We start from the raw sequence: 27,867 nt of genomic DNA, 5'->3' as shown, positions 1-27,867 counted from the left end.
TAGAGATGAGGTTTCACTATGTCACCCAGGCTAGTCTCAAACTCCTGGGCTCAAGCAATCCTCCCACAGAGCCTCCCTAAGTTCTGGGATTACTGGTGTGAGCCACCATACCTGGCCTAAAATTTCTTAAAAATGAAATGTAGGCCTTTCCTTCTTATTCGATTTTCTGTAGCAAAGAATAGCTTTTGACTCTTCCTCCTAAAACATTTATGAACACAAAAACCAATTATATTACTATCTACTCTCCTTTCTCCAAGTTACACAACTCTAATTCCTTCATCCTTTTCTTACACTATCCCTTCTACACATTTATTATTCTGGCTGAACATATGAACACAGGTAGAATTTTTTTTTATTTTTTAGTTTTTTTGGTCTCTTTTTTTAGAGATGGGGGTCTCACAATGTTGCCCAAGTTGGTCCTGTACTCCTGGGCTCAAGTGATTCTCCCACTTCAGCCTCTCAAGTAGCTGGGACTACAAGCATGTGCCAGCACACTTGGCTTCAGGAAGAACTATTTTACAGCACAGTTGTATAATACAAAGATAAAAGCTGTCTCCTCAAGAAGTACCATGTCCCACCTCACTATAGAATATAGCCCAGACTACCAAATATCCAGTTTTGTAACAGCAAGTCAAACATATGTCACCAATCTCTTTTTAATGTCATCAATTTTATAAAGAGAATTGAAACAGATGGGTGACGATACCAGGTGATCCACAGGACTCCTACCAATCTTAATCCTATAACACAAAGATCCCCTATGGTGTCTCTAGTTTTGCTCTATTTCTCTTCAATTTGAATTTTTAATATTCTGGGGTTTTTTTGTTTGTTTTTTGTTTTGCTTTTTTTTTTTGTTTAAGAAAAAGGGCGGCTTTGCAGATGCCGCTGCTGCTGGGACCCTGTACTATCAGCCATGCTCAACCCCACCGTGTTCTTCAAAATTGCCACTGATGGTGCGCCCTTGGGCTGCACCTCCTTCGAGGTGTTTGCAGACAAAGTTCCAAAGACAGCAGAAAACTTTTGTGCTCGAGCATTGGAGAGAAAAGATTTGGTTTTAAAGGTACCTGCTTTCACAGAATTATTCTAGGGTTTATGTGTCAGGGTGGTGACTTCACATGCCATAATGGCACTGGTGGCAAGTCCATCTACGGGGAGAAATTTGATGACGAGAACTCATTCTAAAGCATACAGGTCCTAGCATCTTGTCCATGGCAAATGCTGGACCCAACACAAATGGTTCCAGTTTTTCATCTGCACTGCCAAGACTGAGTGGCTGGATGGCAAGCATGTGGTCTTTGGCAAGGTGAAAGAAGGCATGAATATTGTGGAGGCCATGGAGCGTGCTGGGTCCAGGAATAGCAAGACCAGCAAGAAGATCACCATTGCAGACAGTGGACATCTCATTAATAAGTTTGACTTGTGTTTTATCTTAACCACCAGACCATTCCTTCTGTAGCTCAGGAGAGCATCCCTCCACCCCATTTACTCACAGTATCCTAGAATCTTTGTGCTCTCCATGCAGTTCTCTTTGTGTTCCATGTTTTCCTTGTTCCCTTCCATGCCTAGCTGGATTGCAGAGTTAAGTTTATGATTATGAACGAAAAACTAAATAACAAAAAAAGAAAGAAAGAAAGAAAGAAAAAGCTCGCTCTGTCACCCAGGCTGGAGTGCAGTAGCACAATTAGCTCACTGTAACCCTGAACTCCTGGGCTCAAGTGATCCTCCTGCTTTAGCCTCCCAAGTAGCTAAGACTACAGGTACATGCCACCATACTCAGCCATGAACTTGCAATATTAACAGAAGCTGTGAGTATAAGTTTACTAGACATAATCTAGAAACATAGTGAATTTGACTTTCTGGAGACCTTTGGAATAGGTGGCAAAGGAACTACTCTTGCTTCTTTCCTCATAGGAGTACCCACTGTGATGGTAGTGGAGATGATATAGTCTAGCTATTCTAGAGAGTGGGAATGCATTCCAAGGTACTCAGTCCTTCTATACCAAGTCATCAGTCCCTTTACTGCTCAATGGCCAGGGCTACATCAGGCTTACTGGTTTTGTTTTTTATTTAGTATGCATTTCCATTAAAAGGAAGACAGCCTGAAACAGCATAGAGAACAGGGAAAACCATTTGAATCTTTTGATTCAACAACAGGTGCATTTGGTTCTTCTTCAGGGCTTCAGTGAGGCTCTGCAGACATGTTCATGGTCAAGTCAAGAGAAACACTGAGATGCGAAACACAGAAGGCCTTCCTTCTATTTAAATTTTTTTTCTAGACATAACAATACACATAATAGCTACTAGATAAAACAGATTTAGTAAAGTGAATTCTGATAGATTTGTTACATAAGAGTCAACAGATTAGGTTGATAGTGTAGCAGGCTGAATAATGGTCATCCAAAGATATTAGATCCTAATTCCTAGAAGCTGTAAACTTATAAATAAAGGTAACATCTTACATCTTTGTAGACGTAATTAAGAATCCTCATACAGGGACATTATCCTAATTTATCTGGTGGGCCCCAAATCTAACCAAAAGTGTCCTTGTAAGACAGAGGTGACTCGGCATAGTGGCTTACACCCGTAATCCCAGCACTTTAGGAGGCTGAGGTGGGCAAATCACCTGAGCTTAGGAGTTTAAGACCAGACTGGCTAACATGGTGAAACCTCGTCTCTACTAAAAATACAAAAAATTAGCTGGGCGTGGTGGTACACACCTGAAAGCCCAACCACTTGGGAGGCTAAGGCTTGAGAATTGCTTGAAAGTCAGAGGTGGAGGTTGCAGTGAGCCGATGTTGCACCACTGCACTCCAGCCTGGGTGACAGAGTAAAGACTCTGTCTCAAGCAAAAGAGAGAGAGAGAGAGGGATATAGGGAGAGATTTGGAGAATGTGACACGAAGACAAAGCTAGAGATTGGAATGATGTGGACACAAGCCAAACAATGGTGGAAGCCCACCAAAAGCTGCAAGAGGTCAGGAACATATTTTCCCCTAAGCCTCCAGAGAGAGCATGGCTCTACTGACATCTTGATTTCAGTCCGGTGATAATGAACTTCTGGTCTCCAAAACTGAGTGAATAAATTTCTGTTGTTTTAATTTTGTTGTATTAGTTTAAACTAATACAATGTATGATGTTATGAAGATTAAACAACAGATGGAAGAACATTTAAAATTATAGTTGCTTCTCTTAGAACAATTCGCTGTTTTTTAATTTCAATTTACCACTGACCATACTGGCTAAGGCCTTAATCCCAATACTTTGGGAGGCTGAGATGGGCAGATTGCTTGAGCTCAGGAGTTCAAGACCAACCTGGCAACATGACAAAACCCCATCTCTACAAAAAATTTTTTAAAAATTAGCTGGGCGTGGTGGCATGCACCTGTGGTCCCAGCTACTCAGGTGCTAAGGTGGGAGGATCACTTGGGCCTGGGAGGTTGAGGGTGCAATGAGCAGCAATCGCGACACTGTACTCAAGCCTGGGCGACAGAGCAAGACCCTGTCTGTCTCAATAAATAAAAAACAAAAACAAAACAAATTAAATGTAAGCACAATATCTTAAAATGTTATCATCTTATTCCTACCCATTAAGTATAAGTTCTCTGGAGTCGTCACAGGAATATTAACAAGCTTAATATCATCTTCATCTGCTTTGTCCCAGGAATTAGAATTGCCACAAGCACAGCTATGACAAGAATTGACACTCTGGACCTAAAATTAAGATGGACAGAAGTTACTTCAAATCTCTCTCATTATAGTATGCTATGATCTTTTATATTTACAGATTATTTATATAAATCTTATTAGTGTAAGACAATCCATGTAATTTCCACATGAAGAAACAATTCTGATGATATTCAATCAAATTTAGAAGTCATATGACTATTCTAAGCCTGTTTGCTCAAAAATATACAAGTAGAATATTTTGAATGTAAATCACTTATTTCCAACAGAAATCAGGCAGTTATGTTTATATCATTTATTGTTTTAAGCATTTACTTATAAATTTTATCTATACCTACTTTGATTTAAGGTAGCTAGCTTATTTTTCTTTTAGAATGTTTTACAATGCTGAGTCTCTGCTAAATGATACCTAAAATAAAAAAGCCACTATTGCCGGGCGTGGTGGCTCATGCCTATGATCCCAGCACTCTGGGAGGCTGAGGTGGTTGAATCACCTGAGGTCGGGAGTTTGAGACCAGCCTGACCAACAGGGAGAAACCCTGTCTCTACTACGATACAAAATTAGCTGGGTATGGTGGCATACGCCTGCAATCCCAGCTACTCGAGAGGCTGAGGCAGGAGTATCACTTGAACCTGAGAGGTGGAGGTTGCAGTGAGCCAAGATTGTGCCATTGCACTCCAGCCTGGGCAACAAGAGTGAAACTCCATCTCAAAAAAATAAAAAGCCACCATCATCTTTGTAAATGCCCTTTCCTAGCAAGGTCCACTGAACGAATCATTTCAATCATATCTATGCAGATGATTCTCAAATCCCTAATTCCAGTTCAGTTTTGAGAAATCTAAGTCCATATTTTCATTTGCCTTTTCGGCAACTCCATTTGGCTCTTCCGCTGGCATCTCAAACTAACTATAGACACTTTCAACATAACATCTGGGTCAACAACGGACCGCATATATAACAGTGGATCCTACCATAAAATTACAAAATTGTATTTTTACTGTACTTTTTCTATGTTTAGATACACAAATACCATTGTGTTTCAATTGCCTACAGTATTCAGTACAGTCGCATGTGGTACAGGTTTGTAGTCTAGGAGCAACAGGTTACAACATGTAGTGTACAGATTATGCTGCTTCTTAAATAAATTATTCACCTTACTAATTAGGGTCATATTTGAACAGTCTACTGTAATCAGTATAACAATACTGGCAACTATGTTAAATTTATATTTTTGTTGAATTGTAAATTTAACAAAATACAGGCACTTTCTTTTCTGTACACAGTATGATGTTCACATAAGAAAATCATCTAACGACACGTTTCTCAGAATGTAGCAAATGTGGCGCCATACATATACTCAAGATTGTATATCAAAAAAGGGGCTCAGCATCTCCTGCAACAAAACCTCTTCCTCCTCCCAAGCTCACTAATAGTGTTTCCATTCCCATAATTTCTCAAACTGTAAAACAGGATTTCATCTTCAAAGTCTCTTCCCACACTTCTCATATTCAGTCACCAAATTTTGTGGACTCCGTCCCCTCCTTTCCACTTTTGACATCATGATCCCTGTTTCGACACTTTATCTACTGCCTAAGAGACAGAAAATCTAAGCAGTTCGAAGCCCTGGCAGAGGAATGGCTAGTTCAGTTAGGCAAGTATAGTACAGTGATTCTAAAGACTTGTTACACTATTATCATGAAATTTACCTTACTACTTCTAGTCAACAAGGGCTTCAACTTTCAATTGAGGAATTTCAAAGGAGGCACTTCTCAGACATTGAGGAAGTCCACATTATAGAAAAGCCATATTCTAGCCAGGCACGGTGGCTCACGCCTGTAATCCCAGCACTTTGGGAGGCCGAAGCCGCAGATTGCTTGAGGTCAGGAGTTCAAGACCAGCCTAGCCAACATGTTGAAACATTGTCCCTACTAAAAATACAAAAATTAGCCAGGTGTGGTGGCACATGCCTGTAATCCCAGCACTTTGGGAGGCCGAAGCCGCAGATCGCTTGAGGTCAGGAGTTCAAGACCAGCCTAGCCAACATGTTGAAACATTGTCCCTACTAAAAATACAAAAATTAGCCAGGTGTGGTGGCACATGCCTGTAATCCCAGCACTTTGGGAGGCCGAAGCCGCAGATCGCTTGAGGTCAGGAGTTCAAGACCAGCCTAGCCAACATGTTGAAACATTGTCCCTATTAAAAATACAAAAATTAGCCAGGTGTGGTGGCACATGCCTGTAATCCCAGCTCCTTGGGAGGCTGAGGCAGGAGAATCACTTGAACCCAGGAGGTGGAGGTTGAAGAGAGCACTGCACTCCAGCCTGGGCAATAGAGTGAGACTCCATATCAAAAAAAAAAAGAAAGGAAAGAAAAAAGAGTAGGTATATTCCATCAATACACTGCCAAAAAGACAAGAAAAAAAAATAATAAACATATTCTTATTATGCTGCTCACTTTCACAGAGGAACTGAAAGTCTGCAGGCCTTTGATCTAGCTGTTTCTACCCTAGAAGAGTCTTTAAAAATGTAGTATATTTTTAGGCATTACAGAATAGGACAGCTATATATTCCAATGAAATATAGAAGCAAGGTACAGAACAGAATATGGTGTTCTATAAACTATGAAGAAAAAAATGAATACAGCACAGGTGCGGTGGCTCACGCCTGTAATACCAGCACTTTGGGAAGCCAAGGTGGGTGGATCATGAGGTCAGGAGTTCAAGACCAGCCTGGCCAACATGGTGAAACCTCCTATTAAAAATATAACAATCAAAGCAAAAAAATATATATATATATATAACAATTAGCCAGGTGTGGTGGCACATGCTTGCAATCCCAGCTACTTAGGAGCCTGAGGCAGGAGAATCGCTTGAACCTGGGAGGTGGAGGTTGCAGTGAGCAGAGTTTGCGCCACTGAGCTCCAGTCTAGGCTAGAGAGCAAGACTCCCTCTCAAAAAAAAAAAAGAAACTGTTAATGTTGATTAGTGTCCAGGGAGGGGAAATGAGTGGATCAGGAACACATTTATTTTATTTTATTTTATTTTATTTTATTTTATTTTATTTTATGAGACAAGGTTTCACTATGTTGTCCAGGCTGTCTTCAAACTCCTAGACTGAAGCGATCTTGCCTCAGTCTTCTGAATAGCTGAGACTATAGGCAACACCATAGCACTCAGCTCTCATTGTATATTCTTTTGCCTGCTCTGTATTTGATGGCAGGTATGTATTCTACGTATTTTTAAAATTAATGTTTAAATCATATTACATTTAAACAAATACTAACTTCATTCCTCACTTGTCAATCAGTATTAACATTCATGCTCAAAAAAGCCGGGTGTGGTGGCTCAGCTGAGGCTGAGGCGGGTGGATCACCTGAGGCCAGGAGTTGAAGACCAGCCTGACCAACATGGTGAAAACCCATCTTTAAAAAAAAAAAAAAAAATTAATGCTTAAAAAAAAGAAGGGCAGTCTCCCACTTGTCAGTCAATACTGTATTAATGATCGAAAGAAGGTGAAGAACCTCACACTTGCCTTCACCAAACCAAACACTTTCACCTAAGTAGGCTCATCAAGTGATTATTGTGACACAGCACAAAGTCTGGCTGTATCGTCCAGCTTCTTGAAGAACAGCTAATTTTTTTTAATTAATAACGCTTTTTAATTTCAATTTTTGATTTTGGTGGATATGTAATAGTTGTACATATTTATGGGTTACATAAAACATTTTAATATATACAACATATAAAGATCACATCAGGGTGAATGGGGTATCCATCACCTTCATCTTTAAGCATGTACCCCTTCTTTGTGTTATAAATAATCCAGTTATACCTTTTTAGTTATTTTTTTATGTATAATAAATTATGTCAAATGTAGTCACCCTATTGTGCTATCAAATACTAGATCTTATTTATTCTAACTGCATATATTTTTGTACCCATTAACCATTCCACTTCCCCTCCACCCCCACTTGCCTTTCCCAGCCTCTGGTAACTATCATTCTATTCTCTAGCTCCATGAATTCAATTGTTTTAATTTTTTAGCTCCCACAAATAAGTGAAAACAAGAACATCTCATTTTGAAGCAATTCTTCCACATGAACACTGTTTTCACAGGTCCCCATGGCACCAGATCACTTATTCAAAGAAACCTAGAACCAAATTGACTTAACAGTCAGCAGATACTTTACTTGCCTGATGAAAGCAGATTCAATCAGATGATTTCTTAAGATTCTTTCCATACTAAGAACTATAAGTATATGACACTTTAACCGATCACAAGATTTATAAACAAAAATTTAAAAAAATAATATTTTTTCTGTACTTACAGAGGCCAAACTCTGTGCAGAACCTGAGTATTTACTGAAAAGTCCTCCATTAGCATAGTTGCAAGACTGAGATCCTTTGTCTTTGGTAGAACTTAAAGATAATGTCAAATTCTGTCTGCTACTGGAACAACTTGAACCTATCAAATAAACATACTAATATTAAAAGTATCAAATCCAATGAAAAGTTTCAGGTAAAAATTTCAGAGTTTATATCATATTCATTCAGAAAGCTTCTAATTTTAAAACACAGATCATTCAATTGTGTAAATTATTAAATGTACACCATTATTAAAATCTATATCTTGATATAATCTTTTTTTAACACTACTAAAATCCGTTTCTGAAATGAAGAGTAAAATATTCACCTAATTAATAAGAGTGGTATTTGAATCATCTATTGCAATCAGTATAAAAATACCGGCAACTATGTTAAATTTATGATTTTGTTAAACTGTAAATTTAAAAAAATACAGGCATTTCCTTTTCTGAATTACATCTAAAGCTTACCCATATCTCATTGCATTATAATTAGTTATACTTCTGTCTCTTCTACCCAACTATCCATTCTTCTAAGGCAGACATTATATCTTAGTTTTTTGGATTTTCTTTTTCTTTTTTTGTGAAAATATCTCACTCTGTCACCCTGGCTGCGTTGCAGTGGTGCAATCACAGCTCACTGCAGCATTGACCTCCTGGGTCAAGTGATCCTCCCACTTCAGTCACCCAAGTAGCTGGGACTACAACAGACATGTACCACCACACCTAGCTAATTTTTTATTTTTATTTTTGTAGAGATGTGGTCCCACTGTGTCACCCAGGCTGTTTTAAACCCCTGGGCTCAAGCCATCCTCCTGCTTTGGCCTCCCAAAGTGCTGGGATTACAGGAATGAGCCACCATGCCTGGCCTTATAGTTTTTCTTAATGCAGCAGTTAAAACATTCCTAGATTGAAATTCCAGCACTTATAAATTATATGACTGTGGGCAAGTCACTTAACTTTTGCATATCTCAGTTTTCTTTATGGAGGAAACAGAATCAATAACAATAACAAGACTCTGGTTCCCATAGTCCAAATTCACAGGATTGCTGTAAGGTTAAATAAAACACTGAATATACGGTACTTAGCTGACAATAGAATCTCAGCAAGTGACAGTAATCATTACTGTTGGAATGTTCACTGCGCTTGGTACAAAATAGTCACTCATTAATTGTATACTGAACAGATGAATCACAAAAGCATACTACATATCACTAAATAATAAAAAAGTAAGAAACTCAGTATGCTCAAGAAATTATTTTTACTGATACCATATCTTTAACAAAAATTAAAGATCCTTTAAAAGACAGCAATTTACTTCTTGAATTCTACATGATAAGGAAATAGACAGGGATATGCAAAATAAAAATAAAATCACAAACATCCTAAAGGGAACAATGGGGAAATGATTAAATAAACTGGGGTATATTTGTAAAAATTAACACTCGTTATACATTAAAAATGATTGCATAGAGGAATATTTATTGATTTGGAAAGACATTCTTACTGTCACATATCTTAAAAGCAGGTTACAAAATGTCCGATTACAATTTTACTTAAAATACATAATTTACTTCTATATAATATACAATTTTATGTCTCACTATGATATTTAAGTGGACTGATATACATGAAAGTATTATCAGTAGTTATTTTTGGGTCGCAGAATGTCAAGTGATTTTAATTTTTTCTGTTTGCTTATCTACATTTTCTAATCTTTCTAAAATAAATCTGTATTACTTTTAAGTTAAATAATATATTAGGAAGAAAATTTTGGAGACTAAAAGAGCAAAATCAATGTATTCCAGTTATGATTTACACATAAAATTTCTTTTGTACACTTAATTATTTCCACATACCTTTGTCTGATGCTGCTTTTTTAGTGTGTTCAAGTATGAGGTGCTCTGGTTCCCATGGTAATATTTTTCCTTTCTTCTTTCCACGTTTTCTTTTAAAGTGATGGGCCAGAAAAATTACAGATATAGCACTCACTGCAGTTACCACAAACAACTTTTTAGCCACTGGAGAAAATCTGATCTGGAAAAGATGCAGTTAAAACTGAAAAAAAATCTTTAATTTTTCACTTAAAAAAAGGACCTAATAACTAAAATTACTCTTAATCTAACCTATTTCTAAATACTATCAAGAAAATATAATTTCACTTTCAGTGACAAGCTGCCCCTATTTTATTTTTTAAAAATATTTTAAATGTAGTAATTTATTACTCACTGCTTTGAAAATCTCAGGTAAACAATATTTTCCCAGAAGTTAATAGGAGCACAAAATAATTCGACCCCATTAACATTTCTTGAGCAATTAAGGATTAATTCACACAACTGAATCTTCTGTCTGAATCACAGCAAGATCTTTAATTATAGGGATGATTAGACTTAAACTGAGCTTTAAAAAAAACTATCTGAAAATCTGTGGAAATAGAATCTAAATCCATTTCTAAATAAGCCATTTTATTCACGAATTATTCAACAAATATTTCTTCAGAATCTTAAAGTACCAGGACTGTGTTATGAATTAAATAAAATCTTACTATAATTACATTCTATGAGCACATAATAAGTGCCTACAACCAATCAGGAAGAACTAGGTATACAGAGGTCACAGATCTTGCATTTTGCATATACTTGTCTATTTTCCTCAAGCAGTGTGCTTATAGTGGAAACAGTTATGTTGGTAAATAATTACGGCATAATGTGATAAATACAGTTATACAAGTACTAAGTACTAACATCAGAACAAGAAGTGATTAACTTTCTCTTAAGAGACAAACACTATTAAATACCTAAAAGCAGAAGAACTCTAAAATAAAGCCAAAGAGAGCTGGAAAGAATGTCACTTCCAACCTTCCAACAACAAAATAAAGTATTCTGACTCTATCAGAATAAGGGTATTAGAGGGCAACCAACTGCCCCCTAAACTAATGAGACAGGTATGTGCAGAGAGTTAAGACATTAGCTTTGGCTTACATGGACAAGACATAGCAGGACATTAGTAAGAAAAGGTCAGTGAGCATGGTTTCACAACTGGTGGAGAAAGAATACACTGTTGAGAGATGGGGGAGAGGTGCTGCAAATGTAGGCGAAATCCACACCATTGTTGCAGATTTTATCTTCATGAATCACTGGGCACTCACAGAAAATACTGAAAGAGTCCTAGGAAAGTCTCTCTAACGGTAGAGAGGGAAGGAAACAGCAGCTTCTGTGGAGGGCATGAACATACACCAGAACTTTTCTCCTCTATCCCCATTAAAGAACAAAAGCCTTAAACTGTGGATGCATCTTTAACTTTAGAGAGAAATCTAAGCCATTAAAAGCTTATATTAAAAAAGGAAAGATATCAAGTCAGTAATCTAAGCTTTCAACTTAACAATCTAGAAAAAGAAGTACAAATTCAAACTAAAGCAAGCACAAGATAGGAAGCATTATGAAGATTAAAGCAGAAATCAGTAAGACCAACAACTGGTTTTTTTGGAAGGAAAACTGATAAAACCTCTAGCCAGTCTCATTAAGGAAAAAAAAAACAATTACACAAATTACCAAAATCAGAAAAAAAAGAGGAGTCATAACTGCAGACCTCACAAAGATCTGTAAAAAGGATACTATAAACAATTCTGTGCCCATAAATTCAAATTCTTTGAAGGACAAAATCAAAACTCATTCAGGGAAAAAAAACAAACAAACAGATAAATGGGCAGTTAAAAATCTATTAAAGAAATTGAATAGGTAGTTAAATCCTTCCAATTAAAAAAACTGAAGGCAAAATTATACTCAGTAGTTAAAGAAGAAACAGTATCAATTTCATACAATGAGGATACTTCCCAATCATGTTATCAAGCTAGTCCAGAGGCTGTTAGACTTATGACAAAGTTATAGCCCAATAAACCCATCCTAAGTTGAAAACATAAGCCAAAAATGAATTTAATACACTCAATCTATCAAACATCATGGCTTAAAGTAGCCTACCTTAAACATGCTCAGAACACTTATTAATACATTAGTCTATAGTTGGGTAAAATCATGTAACACAAAGCTTCTTTTATGATAAAGTCTTAAATATCTCATGTAACTTATTGAATACCATGCATTATGTCAAATTTGCAATGGTTGTGTATCATCATAAAGTCAAAAAATTGTTAAGATGGGGACAATCTGTTAATAATAGCAAAGCCAGACAAAGATACCACAAAAAAATTAAACTACAGGTTAATATCCCTCATTGATAGATGCAAAAAATCCACCACAAAATATCAACAAATAAAATTCATCAATATATTAAAAATATGCCAACCAAGTGGCATACATCCTAGGAATGCAAACCTAGTTCGGCACTTAAAAAATCAATGTAATTTACCATAATATCAACTAAAGAAAAGCGATATTTTCAGGTGAAGTGTCCTACAAAAAAAAAGTGATATTATCTCAACAGATGAGAAAAGAGAACTTTAAAATACTCAACATCCATTTATCATTACTTAAAAACTCCCAGCTAATTAGGAATAGAAGATGTGGTAGGTTGAATAGTGTCCCAGAATGATTCATGTCCACCTGGAACATCAGAATGCCATCATATTTGAAAATGGGGTCTTTGCTGATGTAATTAAGGTAAGAATTCAGATGAGCTCATACTGCATTAGGACGTGCCCTCATTCCAATAAGAGTATCTTTGTAAACCGTAAACACAAAGCGGAAGGCCATATAAACAGACTGAAGTTATGCTGTGATATGGTTTGGCTGTGTCCCTACCCAAACCACATCTTTAATTGTAGTTCCCATAATTCCCACGTGTTGTGGGAGAAACCTGGTGAGAGATAACTGAATCATGGGGGCGATTTCCCCCATACTGTTCTCATGGTGGTGAGTAATTCTCACAAGATCTGAAGCTTTTATAAGGGAAACCTGTTTCACTTGGCTCTCACTTCTCTCCTGTCTGCCGCCATGAAGAAATGCATTTTGTCTTCTGCCATGATTGTGAGGCCTCCCCAGCCAAGTGGAATTGTGAGTCCATTAAATCTTTTTCTTTATAAATTACCCAGTCTCAGGTATGTCTGGAGTCACCAGAAGCTGGAAAAGGCAAGGAAGGATTCTCCCCTAGAATCTTCAGAGCAAGTGTGGCTCTACTACACTGCAATTTCAGCCTCCATAAACAAAAAATTAAATTCCTATTGTTTTAAGTCACCAAGTTTGTGGTAATTTGTTATGGTAACTCTAGGGAACTAACACAAAAGGGAAATTCCTCAATCTGATAAAGGGTATTTAAAAGGTTTTAAAAACTTGTAGCTAAGATCATAACTCATGGTGAAAGACTGACTGCTTTCCCCATAAGATCATGAACAAAGTAAAGATGTCTTTTCACCAATGTAATATTAGAAATACTAGGCAGTACAAAAAAGTTAAGAAACAGGAATAAAAGGAATGCATATTAGAAAGGAAGAAGTAAAACTCTATTCACATATGATACAGGTGTCTATATAGAAAGTTCCAAACACTACAAAAAAGCTCCTGTAACTAGTATGTAAGTTTCACAAGATAACAGAATACGAATTCAATATACAATATCAACTATATTTCCTATATAACAGCAATAAGCAACTGGAATTTAAATTTTAAAAAGTAATACTATTTATAATAGCACCAAGAAAAAGGAAAATATTAGAGCTAAATCTAATAAAAATCTGTGCTAGAGAACAAGGAAACATAAAAGATATCAAAAATAAAAGGAAAGAGACATCATATTCATGGATTATAGAATTTTTTTCTCTCCAATTTGATCTATATAAACAACATAATCCTAATCAAAAATCCAGAAAATTTTTTTGTAAATACTGATAAGCTTATTTTTTCAAAATTAAGAAAAAGCAAAGAAACTAGAAGAACCAAAACAATTAAAAAAAAAAACAAAGTTGTAGAACTCACACTAGCCGAATTCAAGACTTAACTATAAAGCAACAGGCAAGACAGTGTGGATGTATAGATCAATACAACAGAATAGACAGCCTGCAAGAAACACACACACACACATATAGTCAACCTATTTTTGTCAAAGGTGAAAGAAAATTCAAAGAAGAAATTTCTAGAAGAAAACACAGGAGAAAATATGCCTGACTTCATAATCACCTAAAGTCAGAAACAACCTGGATACCCTTCAACAGGTGAACAGATATACTGTTGTACACTCATACAATGGAACATTACTCATCAACAAAAAAGGACAAACTATTCAGACAAACAACAATGTGGATGAATTTCAAATGCATTATGCTAATAGGAAGAAGTCAGTTTCAAAAGATTATACATTGCATAATTCCATTGATATGACATTTGTGGGTAAAAAAAAACTATAGGGACAGAAAACATCAATGGCAGCTAGAGGTTAGAGGATCAGGAGGTGATCACAAAGGGGCAGCACAGGGGAACTCTGGGGATAAACTGTTCTGTTTGGTACAGTGGTGAAGGACACATGACCGCACAGCTGTCCAAACACACAGAACTGGGCACAACAAAGAACAAATTGTGCTCCATGTCAATTGAAAAAAAATCAACCAGGATATAAGATCACAGATGGATCCCAAGATAAATCACAGGCTGTGAAAAGTCAATCAAACTTTGTTCCAAATGAAGCGCACTGAAGAGTGTGAGGAAGAAAGGCGATGACCTAAGTGACAGGGTTTTGCCTGGATATTGTAAGGCTACAGACAAAAAGAGTTAGACTAAACACTGTAACCTGTTCGTAAATTTGTTTCTAAAAAGAGTGCTGGGGCCAAGTGCAGTGGCACCTGCCTGTAGTCTCAGCAATTTGGGAGGTTGAGGCAGGAGGATAACCTAAGCCCAGGGATTTGAGTGAGCTACTATCGTACCACTGCACTCCAGACTGAGTGATAAAGTGAGACTCCATCTCTTAAAAAAAACTTCAGTTAAATTTTAAAATTTTAATACTTTGGAGTACCAATTCTGAAATTTCTTTATGTGTACACTAGATCATATAATAAGTAAATATATTATGAGTAATACACTATAGTTAATGAGAGCCAGGGGACTCACTGCTGAATAAACACGTCACAAATAATCCAAGCAGGAATGCTAAAATGAAACCTCTGTTGTTGGATCAAGTTAGAAGTATCAATATGCCCAGTACTTTTAGAGGCCAAGATGGGCAGATAGCTTGAGGTCAGGAGTTCCAGACCAGCCTGACCAACATGGTGAAACCCCATCTCTACTAAAGATACAAAAATTAGCCAGGCATGGTGGCGCACACCTGTAGTCCAAGCTACTCAGGAGGCTGAGGCAGGAGAATCACCTGAACCCAGGAGATGGAGGTTGCAGAGAGCCAAGATCATGCCACTGCAACTCCAGCCTGGGTGACAATGCAAGACTCTGCCTCAAAAAAATTCTCAAACTGAAAAGTAATAAAAAGAAAGGAAATGCTGACATATGCTACAACATGGATGAGCCTTGAGAACATTATGCTAAGTAAAATAAGCTAGTCACAAAAAGAATGTAGGATTCTACTTGTGAGGTACCTAGTCAAATTCATAGAGACAGAAAATAGAGTGGTAGTGGGGACTGATGAGAGGAAGGTATAGTAAGATGTTGATAAATAGCTGTAGAGTTTGAGTTTTACAAGATGAAAAGACTTCTGGATATTGTTTGTACAACAATCTTACTGTATTCCAGGCTAATGAACTATACACGTAAAAATGATCAAAATGGGGTTTCGGAGGGATCCAAGATGGCCAATTAGGAGCAGCTAAGGATTCCAGTTCAGGAAAGTGCAGAGGGTGAGTGGACACTGCATTTCCCAGACAGATTTTTATTGCCCAAAGACCAGAAGATTCCCAGGCGGAGGAGCACCACGGGTCACCAGCATGGCTGATTTGGCCAGTGCAGCTGTTCTCCCGGTGCCCCGGCACAGCAGTTCTATGTACAAAATACATGGGTCCAGGCACCATTTTAGCTGGCGTTTGGAGCTCCAGGAAGGCAGAGTTGCCCATTCATCTGATTAAAAAGGGGACTGAAACAGGGAGCCAGGCCAGGAGATTCGCAGGCAAAAAAGCGCCATGAATCTCAGTGCCGCTGTTTCAGCCGACGCAGTGGGTCACCACACAGGAAATCACACAGATCCCGGCGCCTTTTCAACAGGCGACAGGAACACCTGGGAGAGAGTCGACTGTTCAACTGAAAAAAAGGCTCTGAGGCAGGGAGCCAGGTGATCAGGATCAGCTGGTCCCACCCCCACATAAAAACAGCAACTGGAAACACTCTGGGTTGAGAGTTTCACAGCAAGCACAGCTGAACCCAGGAAGGTCCAGCTCTGTGGGGGAGGGGTGTCCACCATTACCGAGGCACTCCACCACTACGGAGGTAGTCTGCCATTGCTGAGGCAGTCTGCTGTTGCCGAGGCAACCCACCATTACAGAAAGAGTCCGCCATTATATTGGTGGGCCACCATTGCCGAGGCAGTTCTAACTAAACCTTATAAACAGGACTGCAGGGAAGTTCACACAGAAGCTGGGCGGAGCCCACAGCAGCTCAGCAAAGCCTCTGCAGGCAGACAGTGACTAGGCTGCCTCCTCGCTGGGCAGGGCAGCCCTGAAAAAAAGGCAGCAGCACAACGGAAACTCATAAATAAAGCCCTAACTCCCCAGGACAGAGCACCTAGGAAAAAAAGGGGTTTATGAGTTCTGCTGCAGCAGACTTAAACATACCTGCCCAGCAGCTCTAAATGAACAACACAGCTCACACCTCAGCACTTGAGCTCCTATAAAAGACAGGCTGTCTCCTCAAGCAGCTCCCTGACCCCCGTATATCCAAAGAGTCACCTCATAAAGGAGAGCTCAGACTGACATTTGGCGGGTATCCTTCTGGGACAAAGATAGCAGAAGAAAAAACTGGCAGCAACCCTTACTGTTCTGCAGCCGCTGTAGGTGATCCCCAGGCAAGCAGGGTCTGGAGTGGACCTCAGCAGTCCTACAGCAGAGGGGCCAGACTGTTAGAAGGAAAACTAAGAAACAGAAAGAATAACTTGATCATCAGCAAACTGGACGTCCACTCTGAGACCCAATCTGAAAGTCAACAACTACAAAGATGACAGGTGGATAAATCCACAAAGATGGGAAGAAACCAGCGCAAAAAGGATGAAAACACCCAAAACCAGAATGCCTCTCCTCCTACAGGGGATCACAAATCCTCACCAGCAAGGGAACAAGGCTGGATGGAGAATGAGTGTGATGAATTGACAGGATCAGGCTTTAGAAGGTGGGTAATAAGAAACTTCGCTGAGCTAAAAGAACATGTTCTAACCCAATGCAAAGAAACTAAGAACGTTGAAAAAAGATTTGACAAAATGCTAATGAGAACGGACAACTTAGAGAGAAATATAAGCGAATTGATGGAGCTGAAAAACACAACACGAGAACTTCATCAAGCAAACACAAGTTGCAACAGCCGAATTGACCAAGCAGAAGAAACGATATCAGAGGTCGAAGATCAACTCAATGAAATAAAACTAGAAGGCAAGATTAGAGAAAAAAGGGTAAAAAGGAATGAACAAAGTCTCCAAGAAATATGGGACTATGTGAAAAGACCTAATCTACGTTTGAAAGGTATACCTGAATGTGATGGAGAGAATCAATCCAAGCTGGAAAATACTCTTCAGGATATCATCCAAGAGAACTTCCCCAACCTAGCAAGGCAGGCCAATATTCAAGTCCAGGAAATACAGAGAACACCACAAAGATATTCCTCAAGAAGAGCAACCCCAAGGCACATAATCGTTAGATTCACCAGGGTTGAAACGAAGGAGAAAATGCTAAGGGCAGCCAGAGAGAAAGGTCGGGATACCCACAAAGGGAACCCCATCAGATCCACAGCAGATCTCTCGGCAGAAACCCTACAAACAAGAAGAGAGTGGAGGCCAATATTCAATATCCTTAAAGAAAAGAACTTTCAACCCAGAATTTCATACCCAGCCAAACTGAGCTTTATAAGTGAAGGAAAAATAAAATCCTTTGTAAACAAGAAAGTACTCAGAGATTTCATCACCACCAGGCCTGTTTTACAAGAGCTCCTGAAAGAGGCACTAAACAGAAAGGAACAACCAGTACCAGCTACTCCAAAAACATACCAAATAGTAAAGAGCATTAAAACAATGAAGAAACTGCATCAACTAACAGGCAAAACAGCCAGCTAGCATCAAAATGGCAGTATCAAATTCACACATAACAATATTAACCCTAAATGTAAATGGGCTAAATGCCCCAATCAAAAGACACAGACTGGCAAATTGGATAAAAAGCCAAAACCCATCGGTGTGCTATATCCAGGAAACCCATCTCACATGCAAGGATACACAAAGGCTCAAAATAAAGGGATGGAGGAAGATTTACCAAGCAAATGGAGAGCAAAGAAAAGCAGGAGTTGCAATTCTCGTGTCTGATAAAATAGACTTTAAAGCAACAAAGATCAAAAGAGACAAAGAAGGACATTACATAATGGTAAAAGGATCAATGCAACAAGAAGAGCTAATGATGCTAAATATATATGCACCCAATACAGGAGCACCCAGAGACATAAGGAAAGTTCTTAATGACTCACAAAGAGATTTAGACTCCCACACAATAAGCGTGGAAGACTTTAACACCCCATTGTCAATATTAGACAGATCAATGAGACAGAAAATTAACAAGGATATCCAGGACTTGAACTCAGACCTGGACCAAGCAGATATAATAGACATTTACAGAACTCTCCACCCCAAATCCATAGAATATACATTCTTCTCAGCACCACATCGCACCTACTCTAAGATTGACCACATAATTGGAAGAAAATCACTCCTCAGCAAATGCAAAAGAACCGAAATCATAACAAACAGTCTCTCAGACCACAGTGCAATCAAGTTAGAACTTAGAATTCAGAAACTAACTCAGAACCGCACAGCTTCATGGAAACTGAACAACTGGCTCTTGAATGTTGACTGGATGAACAATGAAATGAAGGCAGAAATAAAGATGTTCTTCGAAACCAACAAGAACGAAGACACAACATACGAGAATCTCTGGGACACATTCAAAGTAGACTCTAGAGGAAAATATAGCAATAAATGCCCACACGAGAAGCAAGGAGAGATCTAAAATTGACACCCTATTGTGAAAATTAAAAGAGCTAGAGGAGCAAGATCAAAAAAAACTCAAAACCTAGCAGAAGACAAAAAATAACTAAGATCAAAGCAGAACTGAAGGAGATAGAGACCCCAAAAAACCCTTCAAAAAAATCAATAAATCCAGGAGCTGGTTTTTCAAAAAGCTCAACAAAATAGACAGACCACTAGCCAGATTAATAAAAAAGAAGAGAGAGAATAATCAAATAGAAGCAATAAAAAATGATAAAAAGGATATCACCACAAACCCCACAGAAATTCAAACCATCATCAGAGATTATTACAAACAACTCTATGCACATAAACTAGTAAACCTGGAAGAAATGGATAAATTCCTGGACACCTGCATCCTCCCAAGCCTAAACCAGGAAGAAGTCAAAACCCTGAATAGACCAATAGCAAGGTCTGAAGTTGAGGCAGCAATTAAGAGCCTACCACCCAAAAAAAGCCCAGGTCCAGATGGGTTCACAGCCGAATTCTACCAGACATACAAAGAGGAGCTGGTACCATTCCTTCTGAAACGATTCCAAATAATTCAAAAACAGGGGATCCTTCCCAAATCATTTTATGAGACCAACATCATCCTGATATCAAAACCCGGCAAGTCTCAGCAAGAAAAGAAAACTTCAGGCCCAGATCCACGAAGAACATAGATGCAAAAATCTTCAATAAAATACTGGCAAACCGATTGCAACAGCACGTCAAAAAGCTTATCCACCATAATCAAGTAGGATTCAACCTGGCGATACAAGGCTGGTTCAACATATGCAAGTCTATAAACATAATTCACCACATAAACAGAACCAAAGACAAAAACCACATGATTATCTCAATTGATGCAGAGAAGGCCTTTGACAAAATTCAACAGCCCTTTATGCTAAAAACCCTCAATAAACTAGGTATTGACAGAACGTATCTCAAAATAATAAAAGCTATTTACCACAAACCAATAGCCAATATCATACTGAATGGGCAAAAACTGGAAGCATTCCCTTTGAAATCTGGCACTAGACAAGGATGCCCTCTCTGACCACTCCTATTCAATACAGTACTGGAAGTTCTAGCCAGAGCAACCAGGCAAGAAAAAGAAATAAAGGTATTCAAAAAGAAGAAGTCAGATAGTCTCTATTTCCAGACAACATGATTGTATATCTAGAAGACCCTGTCGTCTCAGCCCAAAATCTACTGAAACTGATAAGCAACTTCAGCAAAGTCTCAGGACACAAAATCAATGTGCAAAAATCACAAGCATTCCTATACATCAATAACAGACTTAAAGAAAGCCAAATCAAGAACGAACTGCCATTCACAATTGCTACAAAGAGAATAAAATACCTAGGAATACAACTAATAAGAAACATAAAGGACCTCTTAAAGGAGAACTACAAACCACTGCTCAACAAAATAAGAGAGAACAAAAAGAGATGGAGAAATATTCCATGTTCCTGGTTAGGAAGAATCAGTATCGTGAAAATGGCCATACTGCCCACAGTAATTTAGATTCAATGCTATCCCCATCAAGCTACCAATGACCTTCTTCACAGAACTGGAAAAAACCACCTTAAACTTCATATGGAACCAAAAGAGAGCCTGCATAGCCAAGTCAATTCTAAGCAAAAAGAACAAAGCGGGAAGCATCACACTACCGGACTTCAAACTATACTACAAGGCTATAGTAATCAAAACAGCATGGTACTGGTACCAAAACAGAGATATAGACCAATGGAACAGAAGAGGCCTCGGAGGCAACACAACATATCTACAACCATCCGATCTTTGATAAACCTGACAGAAACAAGCAATGGGGAAAGGATTCCCTGTTTAATAAATGTTGTTGGGAAAACTGGCTAGCCATGTGCAGAAAGCAGAAACTGGACCCCTTCCTGACACCTTACACTAAAATTAACTCCAGATGGATTAAAGACTTAAACATAAGACCTAACACCATAAAAACCCTAGAAGAAAATCTAGGCAAAACCATTCAGGACATAGGCGTAGGCAAGGACTTCATGACCAAAACACAAAAAGCATTGGCAACAAAAGCCAAAATAGACAAATGGGACCTAATCAAACTCCACAGCTTCTGCACGCAAAAGAAACAGTCATTAGAGTGAATCGGCAACCAACAGCATGGGAAAAAATTTTTGCAGTGTACCCATCTGACAAAGGGCTGATATCCAGAATTTACAAAGAACTAAAACGGATTTACAAGAAAAAAAAAAACAAGCCCATTCAAAAGTGGGCAAAAGATATGAACAGATGCTTTACAAAAGAAGTCATATATGAGGCCAACAAACATGAAAAAATGCTCATCATCACTGGTCATTAGAGAAATGCAAATCAAAACTACATTGAGATACCATCTCATGCCAGTTAGAATGGTGATTAAAAAATCTGGAGACAACAGATGCTAGAGAGGATGTGGAGAAATAGGAACACTTTTACAGTGCTGGTGGGAGTGTAAATTAGTTCAACCATTGTGGAAGACAGTGTGGCGATTTCTCAAGGATCTAGAAATAGAAATTCCATTTGACCCAGCAATCTCATTACTGGGTATATATCCAAAGGATTATAAATCGTTCTACTATAAGGACACATGCACACGAATGTTCATTGCAGCACTGTTTACAATAGCAAAGACCTAGAATCAACCCAAATGCCCATCAATGATAGACTGGACAGGGAAAATGTGGCACATATACACCATGGAATATTAGCCAGCCATCAAAAATGATGAGTTTGTGTCCTTTGTAGGGACATGGATGAACCTGGAAACCATCATTCTCAACTAAATTAAAACACAAGAGCAGAAAATCAAACACCACATGTTCTCACTCATGGGCGGGTGTTAAACAATGAGACTACATGGACTCAGGGAGGGGAGCATCACACACTGGGATCTGTTGGGGGGAAATAGGGAGGGACAGTGGGGGGTGGGGAGTTGGGGAGAGATAGGATGGGGAGAAATGCCAGATATAAGTGAAGGGGAGGAAGGCAGCAAATCACACTGCCATGTGTGTACTATGCAACAATCTTGCATGTTCTTCACATGTACCCCAAAACCTAAAATGCAATTAAAAAAAATGATCAAAATGTTCAATTTTATGTTATTTGTACCTTACCACAATAAAATTAAAAGGATTGTTAATAGTGAGAACAGGCCTACTAGAATAACACAATTCACTGAAAGTAATAATAATGGACTACATAAGTTCACTTAAGATAGAAAAAAAATTTCAAGTAATGTGACCCCTTTTTAAGAGTTATGATAACCAAAAAGCAAAACCCCATAAAATAACCAAGTAGGTTTTTAAACTACTATAATAAATATTTTGACTGTATCATATAGAAACTTCAAAAAACTTCATGTTTGCTTCTTTTATTTACCTGGGAGACAGAATAGTACCAAGACAGAGGAAGGTCAAACACTCTTAGTGCTGCTGTCTTCAAGGAAAACTGTGATTCACTTATGGTTTCTTCTGACATGGCTCCTCTTCTAATCTTCATTAAATGAAACATAAACACATATTAGCCACAAAGATTTCTGGTTACTTTAACAGTGAAAGGTACAAACTGAAAATTTAATTCTATCAGCTTATTTTTACAGCCAATTATTGATGACACTACACTTAAGCTGATCCTTCCTTTAGGAGATAGCAGAAAGAAAGAAAGCGAGCAATTGATTGAGAGAGAGAGAGAGAAAGCAAGCAGGCAGGCAAGTAAGTGAGCGAGATTTAAACTTTGAGTCCAGGCAGCAAATTTTCCCTAGGAAATTGCAAGTTCTAGATTCTCTCTTTTCTGGTTACATAAAAATTTAACATATTTTAGAGAATATTTAAAATTTACTTCTTCCCATTCATTTTGTTTCCTTCATACAACTTCAGAGGTGAGAGTGGGCGGCAGACGGGTTGCTGAATGAATCTGGAACAGAATCCTGGGGCTAGAACCTCAGAGTTCACTGACTGAACATCAGAACTCATGCATTTATTCTCCTACTATCTCATTTTAAAGATCTTCAAACAAAATGCCACATACATGCTATATGATTTTGGTATGGTTTTAATGTGTATTATTTCTCTTGACCAAGAAAAGAAGTCAGATGAGTACAGAGAAGCAGTCAGTGGTTCAGGGTCTGGGTCTCTACTTTACAGAGCCAGAAACATAATTTTATCACTGTATTATCACAAAATTACATGGTATTAATGCATAAATCAGTTTACAAGTTTATCTACTTATAATAAAGAAACATACTATCTAGTGACCAGAATACTTATTCTATCAAAACATATCCTCCCTGAAATCAAAGACTGTAGGAAGCTGAACTGATAAGTCAAAAATGTTGCCTGATGACTGCAAAAATTAAGAGTTCTAAGAAATATTTCACTCAGGCCAAGAAAACGCCTAAGTACTATCTCTAATGTACAAGAGAATGGGCTTCTCCAATAACCAGAATGTTTATGCCTACCAAATTTATTATTTCTTTTCTTTGAATAGTGCTATATATTACATAACAGAATATAAAAATTACCAACAATCCCTCTATAAAAGTTTATTTGCAGCTGGGCACAGTGGCTCATGCCTGAGCCACTTTGGGAGTGGCTTTGGGAGGCTGAGGTGGGTGGATGGCTTGAGCCCATGAGCCCAGGAGTTCAAGACCAGTCTGGGCAACATAGTGAAACCCTGTCTATTCCAAAAAAAGAAATAAATGATTTGCTATGCTTTTTTAGGCCCTTCATTTCTGCATATATCTCTATGTTCTCTTTTTCTGTACTCCAGTAGACAATTCCCTTTCATCAATACTCACCTGTTTTCAGACAGGTGTCAGAACCACTGGTTAAGTAGTGGTTTCAAATCAAACACAGCAATACCTCTCAGCGTGGGTTACTACTACTGATGCTTACTTAGTTCCCCCACCAGTGTTCTAAGTACAACTTTTAGACTCAGTATAGTTAGTTCTAACTGACATACATTTATTTCAATCAACAATCTGTGATACAGACATATGATTAAAAGTACAGAAGAAACCATGAACAGTTAAGCAAGTGAAAAATGATCCCCTGGAGAATAAGACAAGGGGTATAGAGAAGCTGGGCAGAAAATAACTACCTTTCCTTATAAGTCTGTATGTAATCCCAGCTCTTAGGGAGGCAGAGGCGGGAGGTTAGCTTGAACCCAGGAGTTAGAGAACTGCCTGGGCAATATAGCAGGACCTCGTTCTCCACAAAAAGGAAAAAAACAAAAAGACAAAAAAAGAAAAAAAAGTCTGTCTGTAATACTTGATTTTTAAAAACTTGCCTACATGCATTACTTTTTATTACTATAGTAAAAAGGAGGTGAGGAGAAGCACATTTATTCTTCTCCCTCCCTAAAAATTAATAAATTTTATTTTGAGAAACATTTTTATTAATTAGATTCTGGATCATTAAGCAATCTATGCTACTGCATTAAAAAAAAATAACTGAGTAATTCAGCCAAAGGAATTTTACCTATAATAGAGCATTCCAAATTTTAAGCATAAGAGAAGGAAAATAAAGCAAACACTTTAATTGGCTACAGAGATTTTCTTAAAAGATTATGGCCCATGCCCGTAATCCCAGCATTCTGGGAGGCTGAGGCAGGTGGATCACTTGAGGTCAAGAGTTCCAGACCAGCCTGACCAACATGGTGAAACCCGTCTCTACCACAAATACAAAAAAATTAGCAGGGCGTGTTGGCACACGCCTGTAATCCCAGCTACTTGGGAGGCTGAGTCAGAATAATTTCTAGAACCCGGGCGGCGGAGGTTGCAATGAGCCCTGATAGCGCCACTGCACTCCAGCCTGGGTGACAGAGTGAGATTTCGTCTCAAAAAGAAAGAAAGAAAAAAAAAAAGATTGTGACAAACCTCTATTTTTGCATTCTAACTACCTCATTCCTTCATTTAAAATTACTGAGGAAGTTGATTCCAAGCCTAATCATTATTAATTGAAAAACAAACAAAAAATCTAGTCATTTCAGTTGCTTTCAGAAGTATACTAAAAATAAATATGAAAGTGGTTTCATGATTATTCAAATTTGTAGAAGGAATCTATAAAACATAACCCAAAATATTGTCCTGTGTGATATTACTTGTCCTCTCCATTCCAACTACTTGGGAAATAAAAATAAGTGTCATAAACAGTTGTGTCTTACACATCTTAAAATTCTATCCTACAACTTTGACTTTATAATCCAACAGGAAGGAAAGTCTGAAATACCAAAAAGAAAATTAACGTGAAGTACAAATCTATATAACCTAACTCTGAGAAGCCACTTTGAACAGAGCAAAAATGTTTAGTTGCAATAACAACAATAACAAAGGTCTCAAAGTCTTGTACAAAAACAAGCTGAGTCCTCCCTCCGGAAAATAGATATTTAACTACTTACAGAAGGATCTGACACCACAACATTGTCGTGCTAAATTATTCTCTGAAAGCACCTGCAAAGCAGTGTAATCTTTCACACTCCAAAGCCACTCCCTGCTCAAAACCACCCGCATCCAAGCCGAACCTGGGACCTCACCAGCTGCCCAACCTCCAGCGGGCTCTCCCCCAATCCCACAGCAGCCCTTCGCCGAGCTGTCCTCGGCTGTCTTCCTTTTTCTGTACCAAGTGGACCAGAAAAGGGGATCCCTCCAGCTCGGCCGTCCAGACCCTTCCTTGGGCTCCGAGCTGTTCCATCCCAATTCCGCACTTCCTTTGCAGGCCTCCCTCCGGCGTGGGGACCCTCCTGCATTACTAACCAGGCCCGACCCTGCTTAGCTTCTGAGATGAGACGAGGACGGGGGTGTTCAAGCTGGCACGGCCGTCGACCCTCCGGCTTTCCGCCGCTCCACCTGGCTCGGAAGAGAGCCAACGCCAGCGATGGAGTCCGCGCCACCCCTGCCCCGGGGGCTCTGCCCCAACTGCGTGATTACCTAGCTCTCCCCTTCCTCTGCCCGCCTGTCCACCCCACCCCGCCCGTGCCTGTACCTGGAGCTCCAGGCCAGGTACGGCTGGTCTGCCCACGCCTGCTTCCCAGCTGCAGCCAGGCGCTGAGCGACAACAGCCTGACGGGGGAAGGCGGAGTCCTTCCGGGGTCAGGAGTGGGAAGGTGGAGAGAAAGCGGAGCGGGCCTTCTAGGCTTTCTGCGATGGGGTATGTGTGAAGCACCTCCCGCCATTTTTGTTTAGGGTAGAAACTCCTGTCTCCTCGAGTGGATATAAAAACTAGATTCGACGAATTGCATCCATTTACATTACAAACCTGTGAAAAACTAGTATTGCAGTTCGTAACCTGTCGGGGATCTAGAACGGTTGTCAATCTGGTGAAAACGATGTAGCCTTTCCGCTGGGAAAAGAATGCATATACACATGCTCATTACGTTAAAGAAAAAAAAAAAAAAAAAAAAAAAAAAAAAAAAATATATATATATATATATATATATATATATATATATGTTCAAAACCCTGAAAACAGTCCATGGATCTAAGATTAAGAACGTCTACCTCAGTCCTCAAATGAATGAGTGTTAAGAGGCATTCTAGTCCTGTATAGATGATACATTTATTATGGATTTCATTCCCTCTTTAGCTTTTTTCTGTGTTTCCCGCTGAATTAGAAAACTGAAGAATACTAAAAAATGCAAAAATTAGCCGGGCAGGGTGGCACGTACCTGTAGTCCCAGCTACTTGAGAGGCTACTACCGTGTCCATCCTGACAGGCTTCTTTACTTAACATGTTTTTAAGATTCATCCATGTTGTAACATTTATCATTTCATCATTTCTTTTTATGGCCAAATAATATTGTATGACTATATCACACTTTATTTATTCAACAGTTGGTGGACATTCGTTTCTACTTTTTGGCCATTAAGAATAATGCTGGGCTTGGCACGGTGGCTCAAGCCTGTAATCCCAGCACTTTCAGGGGCCGAGGCAGGCGGATCAGGAGGTCAAGAGATCGAGACCATACTGGCCAACAAGGTGAAACCCCGTCTATACTAAAAACACAAAAAGAAAATCAGCGGGGCGTGGTAGCGTGTAGTCCAGTAGTCCCAGCTACCCTGGAGGCTGAGGCAGGAGAATTGCTTGAACCCGAGAGATGGAGGTTGCAGTGAGCCAAAATCGTGCCACTGCACTCCAGCCTGGCGACACAGTGAGACTGTTACGTTCAAAACAAAACAAAACAAAAGAATAATGCTGTAGGCCGGGTAGGGTGGCTCACGCCTATAATTCCAGCACTTTGGGATGCCCAGGCTGGAGGATCACTTGAGTTTAGCAGTTCGAGACCAGCCTGGCCAACATGGTGAAACCCAGTCCCTATTAAAAATACAAAAATTAGCTGGGCATGATGGTGGGTGCTTGTAATCCCAGCTACTGAGGAGGCCGAGACAGGAGAATCATTTGAGCCTGGGAAACAGGGTGCAGTGAGCTGAGATCCTACCCTGCACTCTAGTCAGGGTGACAGAGCAAGACTCCATCTGAAAAAAATAAAAATAAAAATAAATAAAAGAATAATGCTGCTATGCATATTCATGTATGAGTTTTTGTATGGATGTATGTTTTCAATTCTCTTGGGCATTACCTAGGAGTAGAATTGCTGGACCATCTAACTCTATATTTAATGTTTTGAGGAACTGAATCTGTAGTAGTT

The 27,867-nt window shown here is 38.8% G+C and overlaps 1 protein-coding gene across 16 annotated transcripts in view; it reads right to left on the bottom strand.

Annotated features, from left to right (window-relative positions):
• The window catches only part of MIGA1 (mitoguardin 1), a 98,541-nt gene extending 72,255 nt beyond the window's left edge, over positions 1-26,286 (bottom strand). For 8 of the 16 annotated variants that reach the window (XM_054236441.2, XM_054236439.2, XM_054236440.2 and 5 more), the window contains exons 1-5: positions 26,205-26,286; positions 22,603-22,716; positions 9,906-10,083; positions 8,011-8,147; positions 3,584-3,710 (exon numbers count right to left, since the gene is read on the bottom strand). In XM_054236441.2, coding sequence (XP_054092416.1) covers positions 3,584-3,710; positions 8,011-8,147; positions 9,906-10,083; positions 22,603-22,701 — 541 coding nt within the window. In that variant the 5' untranslated portion in view covers positions 22,702-22,716; positions 26,205-26,286. Of the gene's footprint in view, positions 1-3,583; positions 3,711-8,010; positions 8,148-9,905; positions 10,084-22,602; positions 22,717-25,975 lie in introns of all 16 variants that reach the window. The other 8 variants (XM_054236438.2, XM_078332283.1, XM_035251943.3 and 5 more) reach the window with 2 other exon arrangements.
• Between the last annotated feature and the right edge of the window lie 1,581 nt (positions 26,287-27,867).

Source organism: Callithrix jacchus, chromosome 7, assembly GCF_049354715.1.
Source record: "Callithrix jacchus isolate 240 chromosome 7, calJac240_pri, whole genome shotgun sequence".
In the NCBI taxonomy this organism is placed as follows: domain Eukaryota; kingdom Metazoa; phylum Chordata; class Mammalia; order Primates; family Cebidae; genus Callithrix; species Callithrix jacchus.
Note: the sequence above shows the minus strand (reverse complement) of the source record. Positions and strands in the feature narration are given on the sequence as shown.